The sequence below is a fragment of the Alligator mississippiensis genome, chromosome 7 (genome assembly GCF_030867095.1).
Source record: "Alligator mississippiensis isolate rAllMis1 chromosome 7, rAllMis1, whole genome shotgun sequence".
Classification (NCBI taxonomy): Eukaryota; Metazoa; Chordata; order Crocodylia; family Alligatoridae; genus Alligator; species Alligator mississippiensis.
Genome location: NC_081830.1, coordinates 68119303 through 68140508, shown reverse-complemented (window position 1 = coordinate 68140508; position 21206 = coordinate 68119303). Strand labels below are relative to the sequence as shown.

The following is a 21206-nucleotide window of genomic DNA, read 5'->3' as shown; positions in this document are numbered from 1 at the left end:
TTTTTTTTTTTAGACCCCTGAGGGCATACAGTAGGGGTGGGCAAAATGAAGACCATGGGCCATATCCAGCTTACCAGTTGATTCTTTCCAACCCGTGGGTGGGCAGTGTGGGCGGTGGCTCGGGCTCTGGCCTCTGCTGGCACTGCAGGGGACGCTGGGTGGAAGCAGCCCCACCTGCTTGGTACCGTACGACAGGCACTGGATGAGCCACACAGGCCCCAGAGCCCCTGCTTGGGTTGGGCCGGTGGTGCCCTGCCTGCCTGTGGGTCAGAGCTGGTGTGAGCTGTCCCAGGTGCTAGGACTGTGTGGTGGGTACTCCGCACCTATGCTTGGAGGTGGTAGAGCTTTGCCAGTGCCTCCCAGCAGGTAAAGCCCCAGTCCTGGCCCTGGCCCCATTTCCCATCTTGCCCCATGCAGTGCTGTGAGCAGCCCAGCCACCTGCCACGTCCCAGCTGCAGCCAGCACTGCTCTCATCCCTTCCACTCAGGTGAGGCTGCACCCAGTGCTCTGAGACTGGCACTGGGGCTCCTCCTGCAGGAATGGGGACCCCTGAGCTGTGGATGGGACCAGCCTGTGTGGCCCTGGTGGAACTGGTGCAGGCTGGAGGGGGCTGCTGGGCTTCTATAGGCTTTATGGGGGCAAGTGTGGAGGGGAAAGAGTGGGGGGCAAGTGGGTTTGGGGTGCATGTGGCTCTTGAGGAGTGTGATGGAGTGCAGGCTGAGTTAGAAGCTCCCTTGTGATTTGACTGGGGGTGGCAGAGCTCTTTTGGGGGTGGGGCAGGGGCATTGTCCCTTGGCTTGAATGTCCTGCTGGCTGGTTTTGGTTTGCTTGGAGGAGAGAAACTATTTTGAGCTATTAAGCAATCCTATATGCACAACTCAAAACAACATAAAGCAGGACAAAAATTATTTTTTGAAATAAATGCCCATTTATTTCAAAACCACCGTCGGGTTGTGACTGGAATAATCCAGGCCAGGATTAAGCCCACCGATTACTACCCCATGGTCCTAGTCCATGTGGGTACTAATGATGTGGCCAGGAGAAGCCCCGATCAGGAGAAGTCCCGATCACCTGATGACAGACTACCATGCTCTGGGCGGCATGCTGAGAGAGATTGGTGCACAGGTGGTATTCTCTTCTGTCCTACCAGTGAGTGGACGCGGAAGACGGCATGAGAACTGCATTAGAGAGATCAACTGGCGGCTTCGGCAATGGTGTCTCGAGGCAGGCTTTGGCTTCCTGGACAACGACCCGCACATCACGACAAGGGACATGCTCAGTTGGGATGGGCTTCACCTGTCCTCCAAAGGTAAGCATGTGTTCTCTTCTAGGTTGGCAGATCTCCTCCGGCGGGCTTTAAACTAGGCTCACTGGGGGGAGGGGAAGATGAGGGCAGGGGAAGCTGTGGACCACCAAACCATGTGGCACCCACAAGGACAGCCCAGCCTGAAGAAGGAGAACATTGGGAACCTGCAATCCATGGGACGGCCAGCACTACAGCACAGGTAAGCAATAAGCAGGCAAGCAATAAGGGGCCCTTTGGGAATCAGAGCTGGGGGTCAAAAAAGGCACCAGTCACAGGGCTCAAGTGCCTATACACTAATGCTAGGAACATGGGGAACTAGCGCTCCTGCTTGCAGAAAACACCTACGACTTAGTGGGGCTATCTGAAACCTGGTGGGATTCTTCCCACGACTGGGTGGTACATATTGAGGGTTATAGGCTGTACAGAAAGGACAGGGTGGGGAAGAGAGGGGGAGGGGTTGCGCTCTATGTCAATGAGCAATATACTTCGACCCTCATCAAGATGGAATTGAAGGAGGAGAAAGTAGGAGGATTGTGGGTTAAGTTACATGGGGGCAAGGAGAAAGGGATTTGGTGGTAGGGGTCTACAGACCCTACACCAGACCGCCACACCAAGGGGAAGAACTAGGTTCGGGGCTCCTGAGGCAGCTCTCAGAGACCATAAAAACTAAGGAGGTGGTAGTCATGGGGGACCTAAACTACCCAGACAACCGCTGGGAGATGCAGACAGCAAAGTCCCACTGTTTACGCACGTTCCTATCCTGCGTACAGGATCTCCACCTGACACAGGAGGTACACGGTCCCACTAGGGGGAATGCCTTACTGAACCTGGTATTGGCAACGGGAGATGATATGGTAGGGGACCTACAGATTGGTAGTCACCTGGGGGACAGTGATCACCAAATAATAGAATTCATCATAAGTTGTCGAGTGGGTAAGGTAACTAGTAGGGTGAAAGTGCTAGAATTTAGGAAAGCTGATTTCAAGGAGCTCAGGAGATTAATCAAGGACGCACTGCAGAGTAGGAGTTTTGAAGTGATGGGAGCCCAGGAAGGGTGGCTGTACCTTAAGGAAATGATCCTTCGGGCATAAAGGGAGACAATCCCGATGCTGGGGAAAAAGAGGGAAAGGGGCCAGGAGGCTTCCTTGGCTGACCAGAGAAATCCAGGGCAGACTGCGGACTAAAAGGGGAGCATATAAAAAGTGGAAACGGGGAGAGATTACCAAAGAGGAGTATACCTCCTCTGCTCGCACTTGTAGGGAGGCAGTTAGATGCTCCAAAGCTACCATGGAGCTGAGGATGGCATCCCAAGTAAAGGATAACAAAAAATTGTTTTTTAGATATATAGGGAGCAAAAGGAAGGCCCAGGATGGAATAGGACCCCTACTAAATGGGCAGAAGCAATTGGTGACAGACAGGGGGGACAAGGCTGAACTCCTCAACAAATTCTTTGCCGCAGTGTTCCTAAGTGAGGGGCAGGACAAGGCTCTCACTGGGATTGTAGAGAGGCAGCAGCAGGACGCCAGACTACCAAGCTGGCGGTCCAGTCCTGGTGGACTCCAAGATGAACATGAGTCGGCAGTGTGACAAAGCCATCAGAAAAGCTAATGGCACTTTATCATGCATCAGCAGATGCATGACGAACAGATCCAAGGAGGTGATACTTCCCCTCTATCGGGCACTGGTCAGATCGCACTTGGAATACTGCATGCAGTTTTGGGCGCCACACTTCAAGAGGGATGTGGATAACCTGGAGAGGGTCCAGAGAAGGGCCACTTGTATGGTTAGGGGCTTGCAGGCCAAGCCCTATGAGGAGAGACTGAGGCACCTGGACCTCTTCAGCCTCCGCAAGAGAAGGTTGAGAGGTGACCTTGTGGCTGCCTATAAGTTCATCACGGGGGCACAGAAGGGAATTGGTGAGGTTTTATTCACCAAGGCGCCCCCGGGGGTTACAAGAAATAATGGCCACAAGCTAGCAGAGAGCAGATTTAGACTGGACATTAGGAAGAACTTCTTCACAGTTAGTGGCCAAGGTCTGGAACAGGCTCCCAAGGGAGCTGGTGCTCTCCCCTACCCTGGGGGTCTTCAAGAGGAGGTTAGACAAGCATCTAGCTGGGGTCATCTAGACCCAGCACTTTGTACTGCCTATGCAGGGGGTCGGACTCGATGATCTATTGAGGTCCCTTCCGACCCTAACATCTATGAATCTATGAAATGTAAAATAGTTTATAGCAGATGTTAGATGTTTTTAGCCCATGGTTTGTTTTTTATTGATCATTCATTAAGAGTATATCTTCACCATGAATTTTATGTGTAGCCCTCAACAGCTTGCCAAAACTTAAGTGGCCTTCTAGCCAACATAATTGCCCATCCCTAGCATACAGTCACATTTCTGCTAACAAAAAGAAAAAGGAAACTTCACACAACTGGCCAATTCAAACGTTCAGGGACATGCTGTGTTTTTTAAGGCTTTTACCCCTATTGTGAAAGGTTTGTTTGAGGGTTGGCTAGTATTGCAAAACTTGCACAAGTTAGGTGAGAGAGGGAAATCAGGTCACTAGAGTGTGATTTAACATTTTCAGAATTGAGAGAGACTCTGGGGACTGCTCCTATTTTGGATTACTGATGTTTCATAACTGTTTTCACATAGGTTGCAGAGGCTAATGCTTGAAGTTTGGGGGCAGTAGTGACACCGCAATGCAAAGGACTTAAGAGAGTGGTGATAGTCAAAGGTCTCTTCAGCTATGATATTTCAGAACTGTTAGATATTTGGGGGTTGCAAAAACCTTAGACAAAAGTTTGTTTCTATTAGGGAGATTAAGCAAGGTAAAGACAACTGGTGCAGATAATGTGATACTTATACTGAGAGTCCCTGTGCAGCAACTGGGGGTTTACTGGTGGAACAGTTTTTGTTGATACTTATTGAGCATATTGTTGTTGGGCCTTTGGCCTGAGACAGGACAGTAACACAGGTTCAAAGTATTTCAGCAGGATTATGGAATCTACAAGACAGAGTACCCCCTCACAAGCCCCCAGTCTGCTGGGATCTTTGAAAGGTTCATCAGGCCTTAGGAGTTATGCTATCTGCATTTATACAACAGTCACCAAAGATACTGAGATCAGCATATCTTGTTCTTTCTTGGGGATTTATAGTACTGTAGTCAATGGCCATACATGTATTTACCAGGACTTCTTATAGGCTGGTATGAGCCAAGTTCCCTAGTAGACCTTGGGGTGGTGAATCAGTGATTATTTGGATAGTGATATGAAAACATTTGCATACTGTATATATGTGCATTATAAAACTTGTATCACTTGTACTAAGCATTTTTTTTTCTCTCTGCATGGGTATTTAGCCTGTTGCCCTTTCAACCCTCACCTAGCTGTCAACGATGTCCCACAACAAATGGGGCTAGTGTGGGTGTGGAGACATTGTTAAGATGATCACTGTCAGAAATTAAGCTCTTGAATGGAAACAAGTAGCTAAAAGTACCCATCTTCAAACCCCAAAAATATGAGCATAGCTCTCTGTCCAAAACAAAGGTACAGGCAGATCAAACGGGGTACTTGGCTGGGCAGCTTTGAGTAGGGTCTATGTGTGTTTGCTCAAGGCTGAGAACCAACCTGAAGCCACAGGCACAGAACAGGAAGATCCAGTGCAGCCTGAACAAGCAAAGGAGCATGAGCTGCTGGAGAGGCCTAGAAACAATGCATTGGAAAGTGCATTGAAAGTGGGTTTGGTGCTTTGGACAGGGAAATCTTTCCTGGTTGCTTGATTCTGCTGTATTTAAGAAGCCAAACATTGTACATTTTATAAATAAAGTTACCCAACACTATCAATTTCTCTATCAAGAAACTTGTTTTTGTCTAGCTCTCAGGTCAAGAGGGGTAATAATGATCTTTAGATAAACAAATAATTAAGTTAGTTGACAATGTCCTGTGAAAAGTAGATTTCCAGGAGTGACTTTACACATTATGATCTGTGAATGCTGTGGCAGGATAGTGGCTTATATGTACATTCCATTTCTCCTCTCTCTCTCTCTCTCTCTCTCTCTCTCTCTCTCTCTCTCTCTCTCTCTCTCTTTACACACACACACACACAGCTGTGCTGCGGCAGCTCAAGGAGGAAGTGAGAGTAGTTAGCTGTGAGAATTACTCATCCTTTCCCGGCATTCTCTGAAAAACTCAGCTTTGTGTTTCATCTTTTTCTGAGATGCAAGTGGGGCTCGATTTTTAGTTTCATTGCATTGCTAAGCAATAGGTTCTCTGTTACAGCATCAGTAAACAACCTCCAGGTCTGAAATGATTCTGACAAACTGCAGGCTCTTTGGTTCTTGCCAGTCTGAACTGTTCTTTGCTCACAGGTTGTGGCAATTCTGCAGGCTGTCACCTCTCCACAGCCATTGGTTTAATTGAAAGCAGTAGCAGCTTGTGCTGGCCAGTGAGGACACAGCTATGTGTCTTAACATCATTCCAAAAAAGTCAGATGCTGACACCAGTCTCTGAAAATTTGACTTGTGCACACACAAGGATTTTATTCTGCGGATTTTATAGATTTAATAGATTTTCAGGGTCGGAAGGGACCTCAGCAGATCGCTGAGTCTGACCCTCTGCCCTGGGCAGGAAAGAGTTCTGGGGTCACATGACCCCAGCCAGGTGTCTGTCCAGTGTCTTCTTGAAGACCCCCAGGGTAGGGGAGAGCACCACCTCCCTTGGAGCCAATTCCAGATTCTGATAACCCTTACTGTGAAGAAGTTCTTTCTAATGTCTAGTCTAAATCTGCTCTCTGTCAGTTTGTGGCCATTGTTTCTAGTTACTCCAAGGGGTGCCCTGGTACACAGAGTAAGTCCTATTCTTTGCTGCCTTCTCTCCCCCTCCCGCCCTTTTCCCACCCAACAAATTTGTAGATGGTCACCAAATCTCCTCTCAGCCTTCTCTTACAGACCCTCAACCTCTCTTTATAGGACCTATACTGCAGGCCCCTAACCATACGAGTGGCCCTCCTTTGGACCCTCTCAAGGTTATCCACTTTCCTCCTGAAGTGTGGCGCCCAAAAGTGAATGCAGTACTCCAGCTGCAGCCTTACCAGTGCTGCATGGAGGAGAAGTATCATTTCCCTAGACTTGTTAGCGATGCACCTTCCGGTTAGGGTGGTCAAAATCTAGGACCAACTTCCCAGGGAAGTGGTCCTCGTCCCTACCTTGGGCAAATTCAAGAGGAGGTTGGATGATCACCTGTCTGGGGTCTTGTGAACGCAGCATTCATTCCTGCCTATGGCAGGGGTCAGGCTAAATGATCTGTTCAGGTCCCTCCTGACCCTAGATACTATGAAAGCTGTTAATGCATGATAGTGTGGTTAGTTTTATTGATCATTTCATCACATTGCCAACTCATGTTCATCTTTGAATCAACTATGATTTTGAGATCCCTTTCTGCTGGTATACTGCTTAGAAAGTCCTCCCCCAATCTGTATGTGTGTTGGTGATTCCTTTTCTCTAGGTCAGGGGCGGGCAATTATTTTGGGCAGAGGGCAGCTTACTGAATTTTGGCGAGCCATTGAGGACCACGTGACAGGCAGCTAGGGGCAGATAATTTTTTTTTCTAAATTTTTTTAGGGGCCCTGCAGGCTGGATAGAGGCCCTGCAGGCCTGGTGGGCCACATCCAGCCTGCAGGCTGCATTTTGCTCACCCCTGCCCTAGGGGCAGTACTCTGCACTTAACCTTGTTAAACTGCATCCTATTTTGTTCTGCCTACTTTTCTACCTTGTCCAAATCCACCTGAATCCACTCCCTGCCCTCCAGTATGTCTGATTTGCCCCATAATTTAGTGTCATCCACAAATACGGACAGTGTGTTCACTACACCCTTTTCCAAATTGCTGATGAAGATGTTGAACAGCACTGGCTTGAGGACCGAGCCCTGGGGGACTGCACTGCCCACATCCTTCCACCACCACTCTCTGGGTGCAACCCCTAAGGCAATTTGCCACCCACCTGGCTGTGTAATCCTGTAAGTTACAGCTGCTCAGTTTTTTTATGAGAATGGGATGTGACACTGTATCAAAGGCTTTTTTAAAATCCAAGTAGATGACATCAACCTTGATTCCTGCATCTAAGCAGTTTGTGACCTGGTTGTAAAAGGAATCGAGGTTTGTCAGGCAGGATCTACCTGCTGTGAAACTGTGCTGGTTGCCCTTCAGCGTTAGTTTTTCTGCTGGACTCACACAAATGTATTCCTTAATAATTTTTTCAACTGTTTTCCCAAGGATAGAGGTGAGACTAACCAGTCTATAGTTACCCGGATCCTCCTTTTTCCCTTTTTTGAAACGGGGCCACACTGGCCCTTCCTTTTCCAGTCCCCTGGGACCTGCCCTAAGCGCTATGAATGCTCAGACAGTTCTGTCAGTGGTTCTGCTATGACACCGGCCAATTCCTTCAGCACCCTTGGATGAACATCATCTGGGCCTGCTGACTTGAGCACATCAAGCCCTTCTAAGTGCCCCTTCACTAGGTTGACACTAACCTTTGGTGGGCCGGCGTCCCCCCTGTGCCTGTCTGTAGTTCAATTTGGTGATATGTCTTTATTTTTGTTCAGGAATACCGATGCAAAAAAAAAATCATTGAAGAGCTCAGCTTTGTCCCTCTTATCCATCACTAAGTGCCCTAGCCTGTCCTGTAGGGGTCCTGTGTTACCCTGTGCACTCTTTTTGCTTCCTATATACCTGAAAAAGGACTTAAGATGAACACTGCATTGTATTATTATTGTGAGTGCTGTTCTTCAAACAGTACCTATAAGTTGCTAGGCACTGGACAGACTTAAATGAACAGCAGTCAGCACCCCAAAGCACAGTTTATAAATAGCATATATTATAACTGTTCATTATTGTAAAGGCTGATCCAATTTTGTGCCCAGGGTAGTACATAGTCATGAGCATTTTGCAATTGCCTAAGATGGGAAACAATAGTACCTGTCTCCTTATGGTAGGAACAGATCAAACATGGCTGGATTGATTTAAAAGGGAGTCCATGAGAGAATAACTCTAATTTGAAGTAGGCCAATTTCAAATTAAATCCTTGTATAAATTTGATTCTTCACATTTCATGCATAATTCTCATAAGGTGCAGATGAGTTACATAACTGTTTTAGCTGAACCTACTTCTCACTCTTTAGTCTGCATCGAATGGCATAGAACCTGAGCTGGAGCTACATTTCCTGAGTTTTGCAGCAAGCTGAAATTGTTGCATCATAAGGATCCAAAGCAAATGATACAGCATTGTAATTGGGTACATCGGATCAGGACTGCAGCCTTTACTCTCAGATCTCTTCCAATCAGACCCTCTCATTTGTAGATATTTTCCAGTATATTTTGGGCTGTCAGAGCATGGCAGTTTGAATGAAATTTGCTGGCAGCATGAAACTGCAATGTAGAAGCTGAGGAAGAGGATTTTTGTTCTCTGATAGTAATAGTTACCAGAGTATAGGGGAAGCAGATTTGGAGGTGTAGATTTTTAATAGCTGGGTGGGTTTTTGATAGCTGGTGTGGGGAAGTTTTCTTTTTCTCCAACATCCTGCACTTTATGAAATGTTCTTACCTTAAGCTCCTTTTTTTCTATTTGGGAAGAAGATGTTAGGTCAAGACACAGGGAGTAAGTACCTCCCCTCAACCAGGGCTCAGGAAACTCCATATAGCACAAACAGTGCTCCATGTAGAAAAAGTAGCACTCTGACATGGGTGCGAATTGAATGGGTGTTTCATGCCTGTGTGTTCATTACTCAAGCAAAACTCCCTCGGGAGTCGGCGTAAGTTTTTCCTAAGTAATGACTGCAGGATTGGGTCCCAATGTTTGTCATTTATACAGCTAGCATAGGCTAAAACACAGTTGGGAAAATTTATACACCCACATATTTTCTAAATGGTTTTCGTTGTCAAACAAACCATTAGAGAAATGATATGAGGGCTAACTGGAAATGCTGATTTGGGAGTTAGGTCACTATCTGAAACAATCTAAATGAAACTCTTCAATTTCCTTTTTCATATAATTTTATATATTTCACTTTTACTTTGAAGACATGATTCTTTCCCAGATGTTCTGTTCTATATAGATCCCTAATTTAAATGAATATGTGTAATAACAAATAGAACGCCAGTCTGTCTTTTCCTTCAGCTCCCTAATTTGAAGGTGCATTTTGCGGCATTAAATTGGGCTTTTTCCTGCAAAAGTTGTAGGATTATTCTTTTTGCCACTTAGTGTTGAAAGTTGTGGACTGGAAGCTCTAGGAAGGAGAAAGAGTGACAATAATGTACCAGCAGAGGATCTGGTCTGATTCCCTTTCATCACCAACCTCCTCACCCCCTGAGCATAGGATGAAAACACTTGAGGTTATAGTGCATCAGCATTTTCAAATGATGGAAATGCACACAAAAGCATGACCTTGTAATACAAGCAAGGTACCACAATTAAATAGTGGTTTGTCATAGACCGGACTAAAGGCACAATGGGGTTTTTCAATGAAAATCGAAGGCCAGGTTCAGTGGTGTTACCTGGAGCTAAAACTGCTGCATGTTGAGGGGTTGTAAATTAATTTGTGTAAGGTATACCAACATTACACTGATGCAGATCCAGAGTATTAAACACTCATTAGTGTGCAGTTATGCAATATTTACACTGATTGATAGAACAAGGACCAGTTTTGTGGTTTCCAGTTTGATGTTCCTCAGCAATTCCAAGCCCTGGCTGGGACTAGAAGCAGAACTGCCTCCTAATCCTGTCCCTAATTTGGCGTATTTTAGCCAATTTTCCAAGCCCAAAGCAGTTTGGCAGTTTGGGTTTTAGTGGATTCAAATTTCTGGTATTTTTTGATAGCCCCTGCCAGTATTGCCAGCTCCAATAGACCTACTTCAACTTCCCCTAGTGTCAAGAAAAATATATTGCCATGGTAGCAAGGTTGAGCCCTGTAAGAACAAGAGAAACTGAGTAAATGGAAGTCACTGATATTTTATGAATACACTGAATATTGGCAGATAATGTAAATATAAAAAGGTACTATTTTAAACATTAACAAACTGACTAGTATGTTGCTAATATTAAATAGTGTTAGAATTTCAAAGTGCAGTTCCTTAAATATGCAAGTTTGCATTTACAGACAGATCCTACACATACTTGAATGAGTGCTTGATTTTTCATGTTCACATGTATCAAATTCAGCTTGTTTAGGAACAAGGTGTGATAGGAAGTACAGTGGACAGTACTAAATGTCTGAGGGATCCAGACTTCATGACTACATTTTGTTTTACAATAACAAGGAAGAGAAACTTCCAAAGAGTTCTGCATTAATGAGTGTAGGCTTCTATAGGAAATTCGCCTTTTCAGACCGTAAGCCTCCTCCGCTGAATTTTTTTGGGGATGCCCTGTGCTAGAGCCTACTCCAAGGCTTAATCAGGACTGAAACCAAGACCTATAAGCTGTAGGACATTTCTGATGTTCTTAAATTTCTATTTAAAAAAATCCATTAGTAAATGAGAAAAAAATTATATTCTGGGAGATGGGGATGGAAATTTGAACTCCTACGGGCTGAAATGCAGTTCTCATACTAGGGATGGGTTTTGTTATTTTTGTTTTGTCTGTCTGTCTATCTATCTATGAAGGGCTTTAGTAGTGGCAACACCATCACATCACCACCTTTTCCAGTGGTGTTTTAAGAGATAATCAGTCAACAGAATCCAAAGGGACTACTAGTACTTCTTAAGCCCTTAAATGCAGCAAGGGTTTTGAACTGTCAATCCTATTCTCTACATAGATACCTAAGTAACTCATACTTTCAAATAGGCACTTAGCAAAAAAAAGTAGTGTTTCAGACACACTCTGGATAGTTTAAGCATTTTCCCCACCTTTGCTTGCTAAGGTCCTGGTTGTTAAGGACTCCATTCTGTGACGCCTGACTCATCCTGGGCACCTAACCATCTCTATTTCTCAGGAATCAGGGCTGGGGCTGCCACTTATAGGGCCAGGTACCTCCTAGTCAAGTGTCAGCTACTCGGTTTTACCACACCCATGTATCTAGCTCATGAAGACTGAGACCTTGGCTGAGAAAGCGAAGCAGGTAGTTTCTAAATGTTCTCTATTATACGTATATACTTATTATAGTAGGTCACATGAAACAAGAGATTTGTAGATAAACTGACCTGTGAAGTAGGGCTGTGTGAAACTTTCGGTGGTGATTTGATTTGGAAGAGATCTGGCCTGATTCGGTGGCCGAATCTCCAAACCCAAATCGAATCAGGGGACCAGTTAAAAGGTCTGAATCAATTTGAAGTTCTCTGAATCAATTTGGAAAAGATTTGGAGAGCTTTGGTGATTTGGGCAGTCTCCACTCGCTGCAGCAGGGAGCTGAACCCAGATTCCAAGCTGGTAGGTAAGGGACGGGGAAGGTGGGGCCAGAGGAGGGGGGAGGGGACCATGGGTGGCTCAATGCCAGGCTCCATCCCCTGCCTGCTCCCCCAGCCCCCCCAAGTTCCCCCCAACCCCTGCCCACTCCCCCAGCTTCATCCATGGCTGCCCCACCCACCCCAGCTCTGGCCTTTTAAGGAAACAAAAAACCCCCAGGCTCACCAGCTCCTACAGCAGCCTTGGGAGGCTCGTGGAAAAGCCCCCCACATGGCATGGGGCAGTGGGGATGGCCCCCTTGGTGGGCAGGAACCAGTGAGTTCAGGGTTTTGGGGGTTTTTTTTTTGCTTAAAAGGCTGGAGCTGGGGTGGGCAGGGCAGACATGAGGTGGGGAGTGGGGAGAGCTGGGGTGGTCAGGGGGCTCATGAAAGAGCCCCCCATGCAGTGGGGGGGCAGTGGGGATCACCCCTCGCCAGGCAGCACCTGGTGAACCGGGGCTTTTTTTTTTCAGAGCTGGGAGCTGGGGCGGGTGGGGCAGCCGTTGCTGGGCTGGGAGAGTACTGGGGGGGGGAGGGGCCTGTGTGATTCGGAGATTCAGTTGATTCGGCAGTGGTCAAATCTCCGAATCAGATTCGTCCGAATCGATTCGGGACAGTGATTCGAATCGCTGAATCATATCACTGTCCCCCGAATCGGCTGAACCCGAACCTGAATCCGAATCCAAAGTGAATACTAGCCACTTCGCACAGGCGTACTGTGAAGTTGCTTTTTTCAATCTGTCAGTAGAGAGACCTAATACAAATTACTTTTATTTGCAGAGGAGGGTAGAGGAAGACAAATACCACCCACCCATGCACAGGAGCAGATACAGGATTTAGCAATGCTGGGTGCAAGAGGGGCAGCTCACACTACAGGACTAGCTGTACCTAGCTTCTTCCACTCCTACTAGTGCAGGCAGAAATTTTCAGTCCCTAAACCAGGTAAAAATTCCCCGTCCATTCCCCTTTCTACTCAGAAGCATAACCCCTCTCCTTCCCTTTTTCTTCCCTCTCCCCCCACAGCTTTCCTGCCTGCAACTGCTGCTTTCTCTCCACAGCTCAGGGTCAGGTAAGCTTCAGAGCTAGCTGGGATGAGCAGGGGCTGGGCTCAGCTTAGATGGTGATAGTGGCAACAGCCCAGTGGGAGAGTAGTTCCCCATATCATGTCCAAAGCAGGAGTAGGGAAGGAGAACCCACCCCCCATCCATCCCAGCTGCCATTGTCCCTGTCACCAGCTGATGCCAGCCCCCACACAATGGGCAGGAATAGTGCTGGTGCTTCCCCACCCCCAGGGACAGCAGAGCAGGGGAGAGGAAAGGACAGAGAGAGAAGGCATGCCTTTGAGGTGGAAGGGGAAGAGAAGCAGGGATTTTTCACATGCTTTAGGGACTTCAAAAAGTCCCTGGAGGCTCCTGTGGTGTGTTGCAATGCAAAGGGGGGTGCAGTGTGCACAAGTGCACACTGCACCCCCTCTGATTCTGTCCCCTGCCCACATGCAACCCCCAAAAACAAAGTGAATTTTCTTATTTTATTTTTTATTTCACCAGGCTTTATTTTTCTAATGTGTTCATCAGAAACTCATGTTGCTAGTTAAGCAAAAGTATTTTTTTCCATAGAGAAAATGTTTTGTTGATATTTTTTCAATTGCCTCTTGTGTCAACAGAAAACTGAGACATGGATGCTGTGTCAGTCATAGTAGGAGCATAAGCTAGCCAGTTATGGTCAGACTGTTCCATGAATCCAGCCCTTCTCACTATGTCAGTCCTTTACTTGGCATCTGATTAATATCTTTGTGAAGAGGATGGATTATGAAGAATTTTTAAACATCATGAAGGCAGACAACTGCAGATCCAGGAACATTAGAATGAGGCACATGTCTGTTGGCTCTCCTGTTTTTGTTTACTAGGTCCTTTCACTCCAGCAATGGATATATATGATCCTATTCCCCTACACCCATTTATCAGGGGCTTTATACATTAGCCATCACATAATGAAATACAAACCATGCAGACACTGAGGGACCCATGTACCCAAACAAAGGGCAAATGATGAGCATTAGATAAAAGGCAAAATATCTATGGCCAGAAGAAGTGTCCTTCCTCCTCAACTGGTGCATGATGCTTCTTGATGGATACAAATAAGGAGCCCATGCTGTAATATCTCTTTGATCAGAAGTAGCTAGGACTGAAGTCTAGATAGTTGTAAACCATGAACTTAGAGGGGGTTGTCTGAATTTGAGAAAGTAGCTGTTCCCAGGCAACTATGTAAGTAAAACAAAGCAATGCAACTGAAATAAATATTATTTCTTGTATGTAAAAGAAAAAAAAAACCCGCACCAAAACACACAGCATAATTTTCACCTCCACAGAGGTGGCTTGGCCAAAGAAATATGTATTTGGAACCAGAGACAGCACTCTGAAATGAAGTAGGTGAAGAGATGCTGTAAGGAAACACTGAACTGATCCAAAGCCTCTCAGTGCCCCTCTTACCAACTGACTGACTGGAGGCGGCAGCGCTGGCAGCAGCAGCAGAGGAATCGGCAGCGGGGGCAGCAGCAGCTGATCCCCCGAAGGTAAGTGGGGAGGAGGGACCCAGCGCAGCTGAGCCGGATCCAGAGGGGAAGCCCCCTGGGTCCCATATAGCTGAGCCGGTAGGGAGCCGCGTTCCCGAGCCGCGCGGCGCGAACAGAGCGCGCAAACAGGTGTGCTCTGTAAGAGCATGCCGGTGTTTGCGCAGGTGTTCGCGCCGGTGGGCGGGCCGGGAGGGCCAGGAGTGGGACTCCTGTAGGGGTAGGGCGTAGACACCACTCAGGTCTACAAACAGCAGCTTATAGAATGGTGTCTACGAGGAGTGCTGCTAGGGCCTCTGCCCAGGGGGACAAGGCTACCCGGGGCAGGTCTGAGGCCTCCACCCAGACCGAGCCCATGGGGGAGCTGATGTCCCCCTACCTCCTGGCCTGTGGGGGATCCCCAGCAGGGCCGGGGGGGGCCGAGATTGGGGGCCCCCACACCTGTCTGGCAGGTGCCCATCTTAGGGCTCTGGAGGCACAGGTGAGGGAGCTCCGGGAGGAGGTTAGCAGGCTGAGGGGGATCAGGGAGGCGGAGGATGAAATTGACAGTTATTTCCTTTCCCTGCAGGCCCAGGCACCGAAGGAAGAAGCAGCCCAGGGAGTGCCCTCCGCAGCAGAGTGGCAGACGGTCACAGCCAGGACCGGAGCAGCTCGCAGCGAACTGGTACCAGCTTCTCCAGTCCGACTGGTGAACAGGTACAAGGCCCTGGCGACCCTGCAGGAGATGGAAGGGGAGGAGGAAACCCTTGGGCAAGAAGAAACACCGCGTTCTTCACACTCCGAACAGATCAAGAGATCCACGAGGACCCAGAGGAGGAGGCGACGAGTGCTCGTCATAGGCGACTCCATCCTGAGAGGTACGGAAGGACCCATCTGTCGCCAGGACCCCTCGGCACAAGAGGTATGCTGCCTCCCTGGAGCAAGGATTCGGGATGTGACGGAGGTAATCCAGGCCAGGATCAAGCCCACCGATTACTACCCCATGGTCCTAGTCCATGTGGGTACTAATGATGCGGCCAGGAAAACCCCTGATCACCTGATGGCGGACTACAGTGCTCTGGGTGGTGTGCTGAAGGAGTTCGGTGCACAGGTGGTTTTCTCTTCCATCCTACCAGTGACCAGACGAGGAAGACGGCAGGAGAACTGCATCTGAGAAACCAACTGGCGGCTTCGGCAGTGGTGTCTCGAGGCAGGCTTCGGCTTCCTGGACAATGACCCGCACATCACGACGAGGGACATGCTCAGCTGGGATGGGCTTCACCTGTCCCCCAAAGGTAAGCGTGTGTTTTCTACTAAGTTGGCGGATCTCCTCCGGCGGGCTTTAAACTAGGCTCGTCGGGGGGAGGGGAGTACGAGGGCAGGGGAAGCTGTGGACCACCAAACCATGTGGCACCCACAAGGACAGCCCAGCCTGAAGGAGGAGGACATTGGAAACCTGAAAGCCATGGGGAGACCAGCACTACAGAACAGGTAAGAAACAAGAAGGTAAGAAACAATGGGCCCCTTGGGACTCGGAGCGGGGGGGCAGCAAAGGCACCAGTCGCAGGGCTCAAGTGCCTATATACTAATGCTAGGAGCATGGGGAACAAACAGGATGAACTAGCGCTCCTGCTTGCACTAAACACCTATGACTTAGTGGGGCTAACAGAGACCTGGTGGGATTCATCCCATGACTGGGTGGTACATATTGAGGGCTATAGATTGTACAGAAAGGACAGGTCGGGGAAGAAACGGGGGGGGGGTTGCACTTTGTCAGTGAGCAATATACATCAACCCTCATCAAGACAGAATCCAAGGTTGAGGAAGTAGAAGGATTGTGGGTTAGGCTACATGGGGGGCAAGGAGAAAGGGATTTGGTGGTAGGGGTCTGCTACAGACCCCCACACCAAGGGGAAGAAATAGATGCGGGGCTCCTGAGGCAACTCTCGGAGACCATAAAAGCTAAAGAGGCGGTAGTCATGGGGGACCTAAACTACCCGGACATCTGCTGGGAGACGCAGACAGCAAGGTCCCATCGCTCACGCAGGTTTCTAACCTGTGTACAGGACCTCCACCTGACACAGGAGGTGCATGGTCCCACTAGGGGGAATGCCATACTGGATCTGGTATTGGCAACGGGATGACATGATAGGGGACCTCCAGATCGGTAGTCATTTGGGAGACAGTGATCACCTAATAATAGAATTGAACATAAGACGGCGAGTGGGTAAGGTAACTAGTAGGGTGAAAGTGCTAGACTTTAGGAAAGCTGATCTCAATGCACTCAGGTGATTAGTCAAGGACGCACTGCAGAGTAGGAGCTTTGAAGGGATGGGAGCCCAAGAAGGGTGGCTGTGCCTTAAGGAAACGATCCTTCAGGCACAAAGCAAGACTATCCCAGAGCGAGGCAAAAAAGGGAAAGGGGCCAGGAGGCTTCCATGGCTGACCAGAGAAATCCAGGGCAGCCTAAGGGCCAAAAGGGGAGCACATAAAAAGTGGAAACAGGGTGAGATCACTAAAGATGAATATACCTCCTCTGCTCGTGCTTGTAGGGAGGCAGTTAGGCGGGCCAAAGCTACCATGGAGCTGAGGATGGCAACCCAAGTAAAAGACAACAAGAAATTGTTTTTTAGATATATTGGGAGTAAAAGGAAGGCCCAGGGAGGAATAGGACCCCTGCTAAATGGGCAGAAACAATTGGTGACAGACAGGGGGGACAAGGCTGAACTCCTCAACGAGTTCTTTGCCTCAGTGTTCCTAAGCGAGGGGCACGACAAGTCTCTCACTGGGGTTGTAGAGAGGCAGCAGCAAGGCGCCAGACTTCCATACGTAGATCCTGAGGTGGTGCAGAGTCACTTGGAAGAACTGGATGCCTTTAAGTCGGCAGGCCCGGATGGGCTCCATCCGAGGGTGCTGAAGGCACTGGCCGACATCATTGCAGAGCCACTGGCGGGAATATTCGAACGCTCGTGGCGCACGGGCCAAGTCCCGGAGGACTGGAAAAGGGCTAACGTGGTCCCCATTTTCAAAAAGGGGAGGAAGGAGGACCCGGGCAACTATAGGCCAGTCAGTCTCACCTCCATCCTTGGTAAAGTCTTTGAAAAAATTATCAAGGCTCACATTTGTGAGAGCCCGGCAGGGCAAATTATGCTGAGGAGAAACCAGCACGGGTTTGTGGCGGGCAGATCGTGCCTGACCAATCTAGTCTCTTTCTATGACCAGGTTACGAAACGCCTGGACACAGGAGGAGGGGTGGATGTCGTATACTTAGACTTCAGGAAGGCCTTCGATATGGTATCCCACCCCATACTGGTGAACAAGTTAAGAGGCTGTGATGTGGATGACTACACAGTCCGGTGGGTGGCGAATTGGTTAGAGGGTTGCACCCAAAGAGTCGTGGTGGATGGGTCGGTCTCGACCTGGAAGGGTGTGGGCAGTGGGGTCCCGCAGGGCTTGGTCCTTGGACCGATACTCTTTAATGTCTTCATCAGCGACTTGGACGAGGGAGTGAAGTGTACTCTGTCCAAGTTTGCAGATGACACAAAGCTATGGGGAGAAGTGGACACGCCGGAGGGCAGGGAACAGCTGCAGGCAGACCTGGATAGGTTGGACAAGTGGGCAGAAAACAACAGGATGCAGTTCAACAAGGAGAAATGCAAAGTGCTGCACCTAGGGAGGAAAAATGTCCAGCACACCTACAGCCTAGGGAATGACCTGCTGGGTGGCACAGAGGTGGAGAGGGATCTTGGAGTCCTAGTGGACTCCAAGATGAACATGAGCCGGCAGTGTGACGAAGCCATCAGAAAAGCCAATGGCACTTTATCGTGCATCAGCAGATGCATGACCAATAGGTCCAGGGAGGTGATACTTCCCCTCTATAGGGCGCTGGTCAGACCGCAGTTGGAGTACTGCGTGCAATTCTGGGCGCCACACTTCAAGAGGGATGCGGATAACCTGGAGAGTGTCCAGAGAAGGGCAACTCATATGGTCAAGGACCTGCAGACCAAGCCCTACGAGGAGAGACTAGAGAAACTGGACCTTTTAAGCCTCCGCAAGAGAAGGTTGAGAGGCGACCTTGTGGCTGCCTTTAAGTTCATCACGGGGGCACAGAAGGGAATTGGTGAGTATTTATTCACCAAGGCGCCCCCGGGGGTTACAAGAAACAATGGCCACAAGCTAGCAGAGAGCAGATTTAGATTGGACATTAGGAGGAACTTCTTCACAGTTCGAGTGGCCAAGGTCTGGAACGGGCTCCCAAGGGAGGTGGTGCTCTCCCCTACCCTGGGGGTCTTCAAGAGGAGGTTAGATGAGTATCTAGCTGGGGTCATCTAGACCCAGCACTCTTTCCTGCTTATGCAGGGGGTCGGACTCGATGATCTTTTGAGGTCCCTTCCGACCCTAACATCTATGAATCTATGAAAGCCTGCTGGACTCAACTATGGTGAACTTTGGCTCCATTAAGTCTAGCCAGGAACCCATTTGCTTCAGTGGCTTTGCAGCAGGCCTATAGACAAGGTGTGTTTTTGTGTGTGTGCACATGCATGCACAAACTTTCCTTTTTCAAGGCTTTCCAGAGTTCCAGCATTCTTTCTCTATAGTTTATGAATTAGTGTATTAAGGTTTTTTTCCCCCTAAAGTTCTGCCACTTCAACACTTCATTTGAAAACAACATTAAACTATTTCAGTGGTGGGTAGCAAATTGGTTTTGTAAAGCTGCCTGAGCAGAGAGAAATGGAATGCAATCTATCTTTTTACTTAGTTTTAAGATGCAACCCCCCCCGTCCCAACTCATTGACTCATTCCAAATAATAATAATTATTATTATTATAAAAAAGCTGCAGGCTGCTTCAGGCATAACTTATTTTTGAGACGAACAGGCTTTGGACCTATTCCTCTGTGCTCTCTGATGAGCCATATTTTTTTTTAAATTTCTGTCAAGGTAGTACCTGTGAAGTTTCACAAGCCCTCACAATGCTGCCTGGGTTAGCCCATGGTAAGAAGACCAACATGATGGAGTTAGACAGCACTGATAATGCTAGGGGCAGGCAAAATATGGCCTGTAGGCTGAATCTGGCCCACCAGGCCTTTCTAGCCAGCCCATGGGGCCCCTAAAACATTTACTAAATTAATATTTATTCTCTCCCAGTTGCCTGTCCAAGCTGCCCCTCCCCCCCCCGGGCCCCCAGTATCCTGCTTTCCTGCCGTCACCCTGCTCTAGCACCATGTGGTCCCTGGCTGCATCACCAGATCGCAGAGCACAGGACCGCACTGGTACAGGGGGGGATGAAATTGAGTGTGTGTGTGTGTGTGTGTGTGTGTGTGCAGGCTCAGGGGCAGTGTGTGCATGCACAGGCTCGGGGACAGTGTGTGTGTGTGTGTGTGTGTGTGTGTGTGTGTGTGTAGGCTCGGGCAGTGTGTGTGTGTGTGTGTGCGTGCGCGCAGGCTTGGGGGCAGAGTGTGTGTGTGTGTGTATGTGCAGGCTTGGGGCAGAGTGTGTGTGTGTGTGTGTGTGTTCATAGGGTGAGTGTACACCCCACCATATGCACCCACACACCCCCTTGCACTGCCATACACAAACCCCAGACACCCTCCCCCGCACACAGACCTCATACCCACCCCCAAAATATCCATACCCACACGCTCTCTCACGCCACATACCCACCCCGCACAATATACAAGAGCAAGACTTCATTTAAGCTATTGTGCAATCACCTCTGTGTACACTACACAAACACATGTAAATCAAGACAAAAAACATTTTTTTTTAAATCAAATTAATGAATGCTGTAGGTGTTCGCTTTTTAGAATATAATTTGGTATATTTCTGGTTCCAAGCTGGCAAAACCACTTGCTGAAAGGAGTACTTCCAGGGGCAAGGGGAGGGACTTCTGGTGGCAAAGGTCAGGGGTTAGGGGTAGGACTTCCAGTTGCAAGACAGCGACCAGGGAGCGAGGTACCTGTCAATGGGCAGGGCTACCCATGCGGCCCTCGACAGCTTGCCAAAACTCGGTAAGCGGTCCTCTGCCCAAAATAATTGCCTGTCCCTGGATAATGTAACACATGAAGACAAGAACTGCCAATGCTTGTTAATTCAACAGTTGTGGAAGTTCCACATCAATACTTTGTGCCAGGACCACTTAAAACACTTAATTACAGTAGTTGTTTTGGCTCCAATACACAGATTTCTGTTACAGGCAATTATGAAGTAATTTCAGGCAGGGCAATTTTTATACAAATATTAAATCTAAGAGTAGATTACAGTTGCTCTTTAAATCACTGAAAAAGAGTTTGGCCATATGTGTGTGACATCGCCAATACATTTTATTTCTATACGATGGTTGTTTCATAACTTAAGCAAGTTATTTGTTGATGGTAGTCCAGTATCTTCTAATCACTTTTTAGCCAGGCAAGAAGCAGTGAAGGGTTTACTATGTGTAAGATACCTTGATGGGAAAACTTGCAGTAAACCTGTTTGCATTGAATATGGATATGTTTGCAGAGCACAGTGCAGTTAAATGAGATGGCTCCGGTCCCCAAAGCAGACTGCCATGTTAACCAGTCCCTCATATGAGAAGTTACCTTTTATAGCTAATGCAGTGATATTGCTTCTACTATTACTTGAGGTGGCTTAGGTAGCACTACACAGTACTGTAAATTGCCACATCAGCATAACCAACCCCCCTACTGCAGATAAGTCATTCTTTTCTGGGATGTCAGCCCATGACTTTTCATACTAGCACTGAATGGGCATGGATGGAACAGGGAGAAAAAAAGATGAGAAGCAGCAACCAGAGCTGGGAATGGATGCGGAGCTTACTTGTGAGCCATCAGGACACCTGGCTTCAGAGTCTTGCTGCTTTTTGGTATTCTTTAAAGCACCCTGTAGAGCTTTGTTCAGCTCCAGCACTGTGGGATGTCTTAGATGGATC

General features: G+C 48.2%; 1 protein-coding gene and 1 long non-coding RNA gene across 3 annotated transcripts in view; both read left to right on the top strand.

Annotated features, from left to right (window-relative positions):
* LOC132251935 (uncharacterized) overlaps nucleotides 1-1796 on the top strand; it is a 31376-nt gene extending 29580 nt beyond the window's left edge. Inside the window, exon 3 of the long non-coding RNA XR_009463680.1 lies at nucleotides 1151-1796. This is a non-coding gene — a long non-coding RNA (uncharacterized LOC132251935). The remainder of the gene's footprint in view (nucleotides 1-1150) is intronic.
* Nucleotides 1797-12345: 10549 nt separating this feature from the next.
* On the top strand, nucleotides 12346-16027 carry LOC132251438 (uncharacterized). Of its 2 annotated transcripts, XR_009463496.1 has the most exons (3): nucleotides 12346-14994; nucleotides 15086-15199; nucleotides 15414-16027. XR_009463496.1 is itself a non-coding variant. In XM_059731087.1 (2 exons), exons 1-2 carry the CDS (start codon nucleotides 14564-14566, stop codon nucleotides 15414-15416), a joined length of 639 nt encoding a protein of 212 aa, XP_059587070.1. In that variant the 5' UTR covers nucleotides 12346-14563; the 3' UTR covers nucleotides 15417-16027. The 2 variants fall into 2 exon arrangements, 1 of the variants encoding a protein (XP_059587070.1); XM_059731087.1 differs by having other exon boundaries at nucleotides 12346-15199.
* Nucleotides 16028-21206: the final 5179 nt, after the last annotated feature.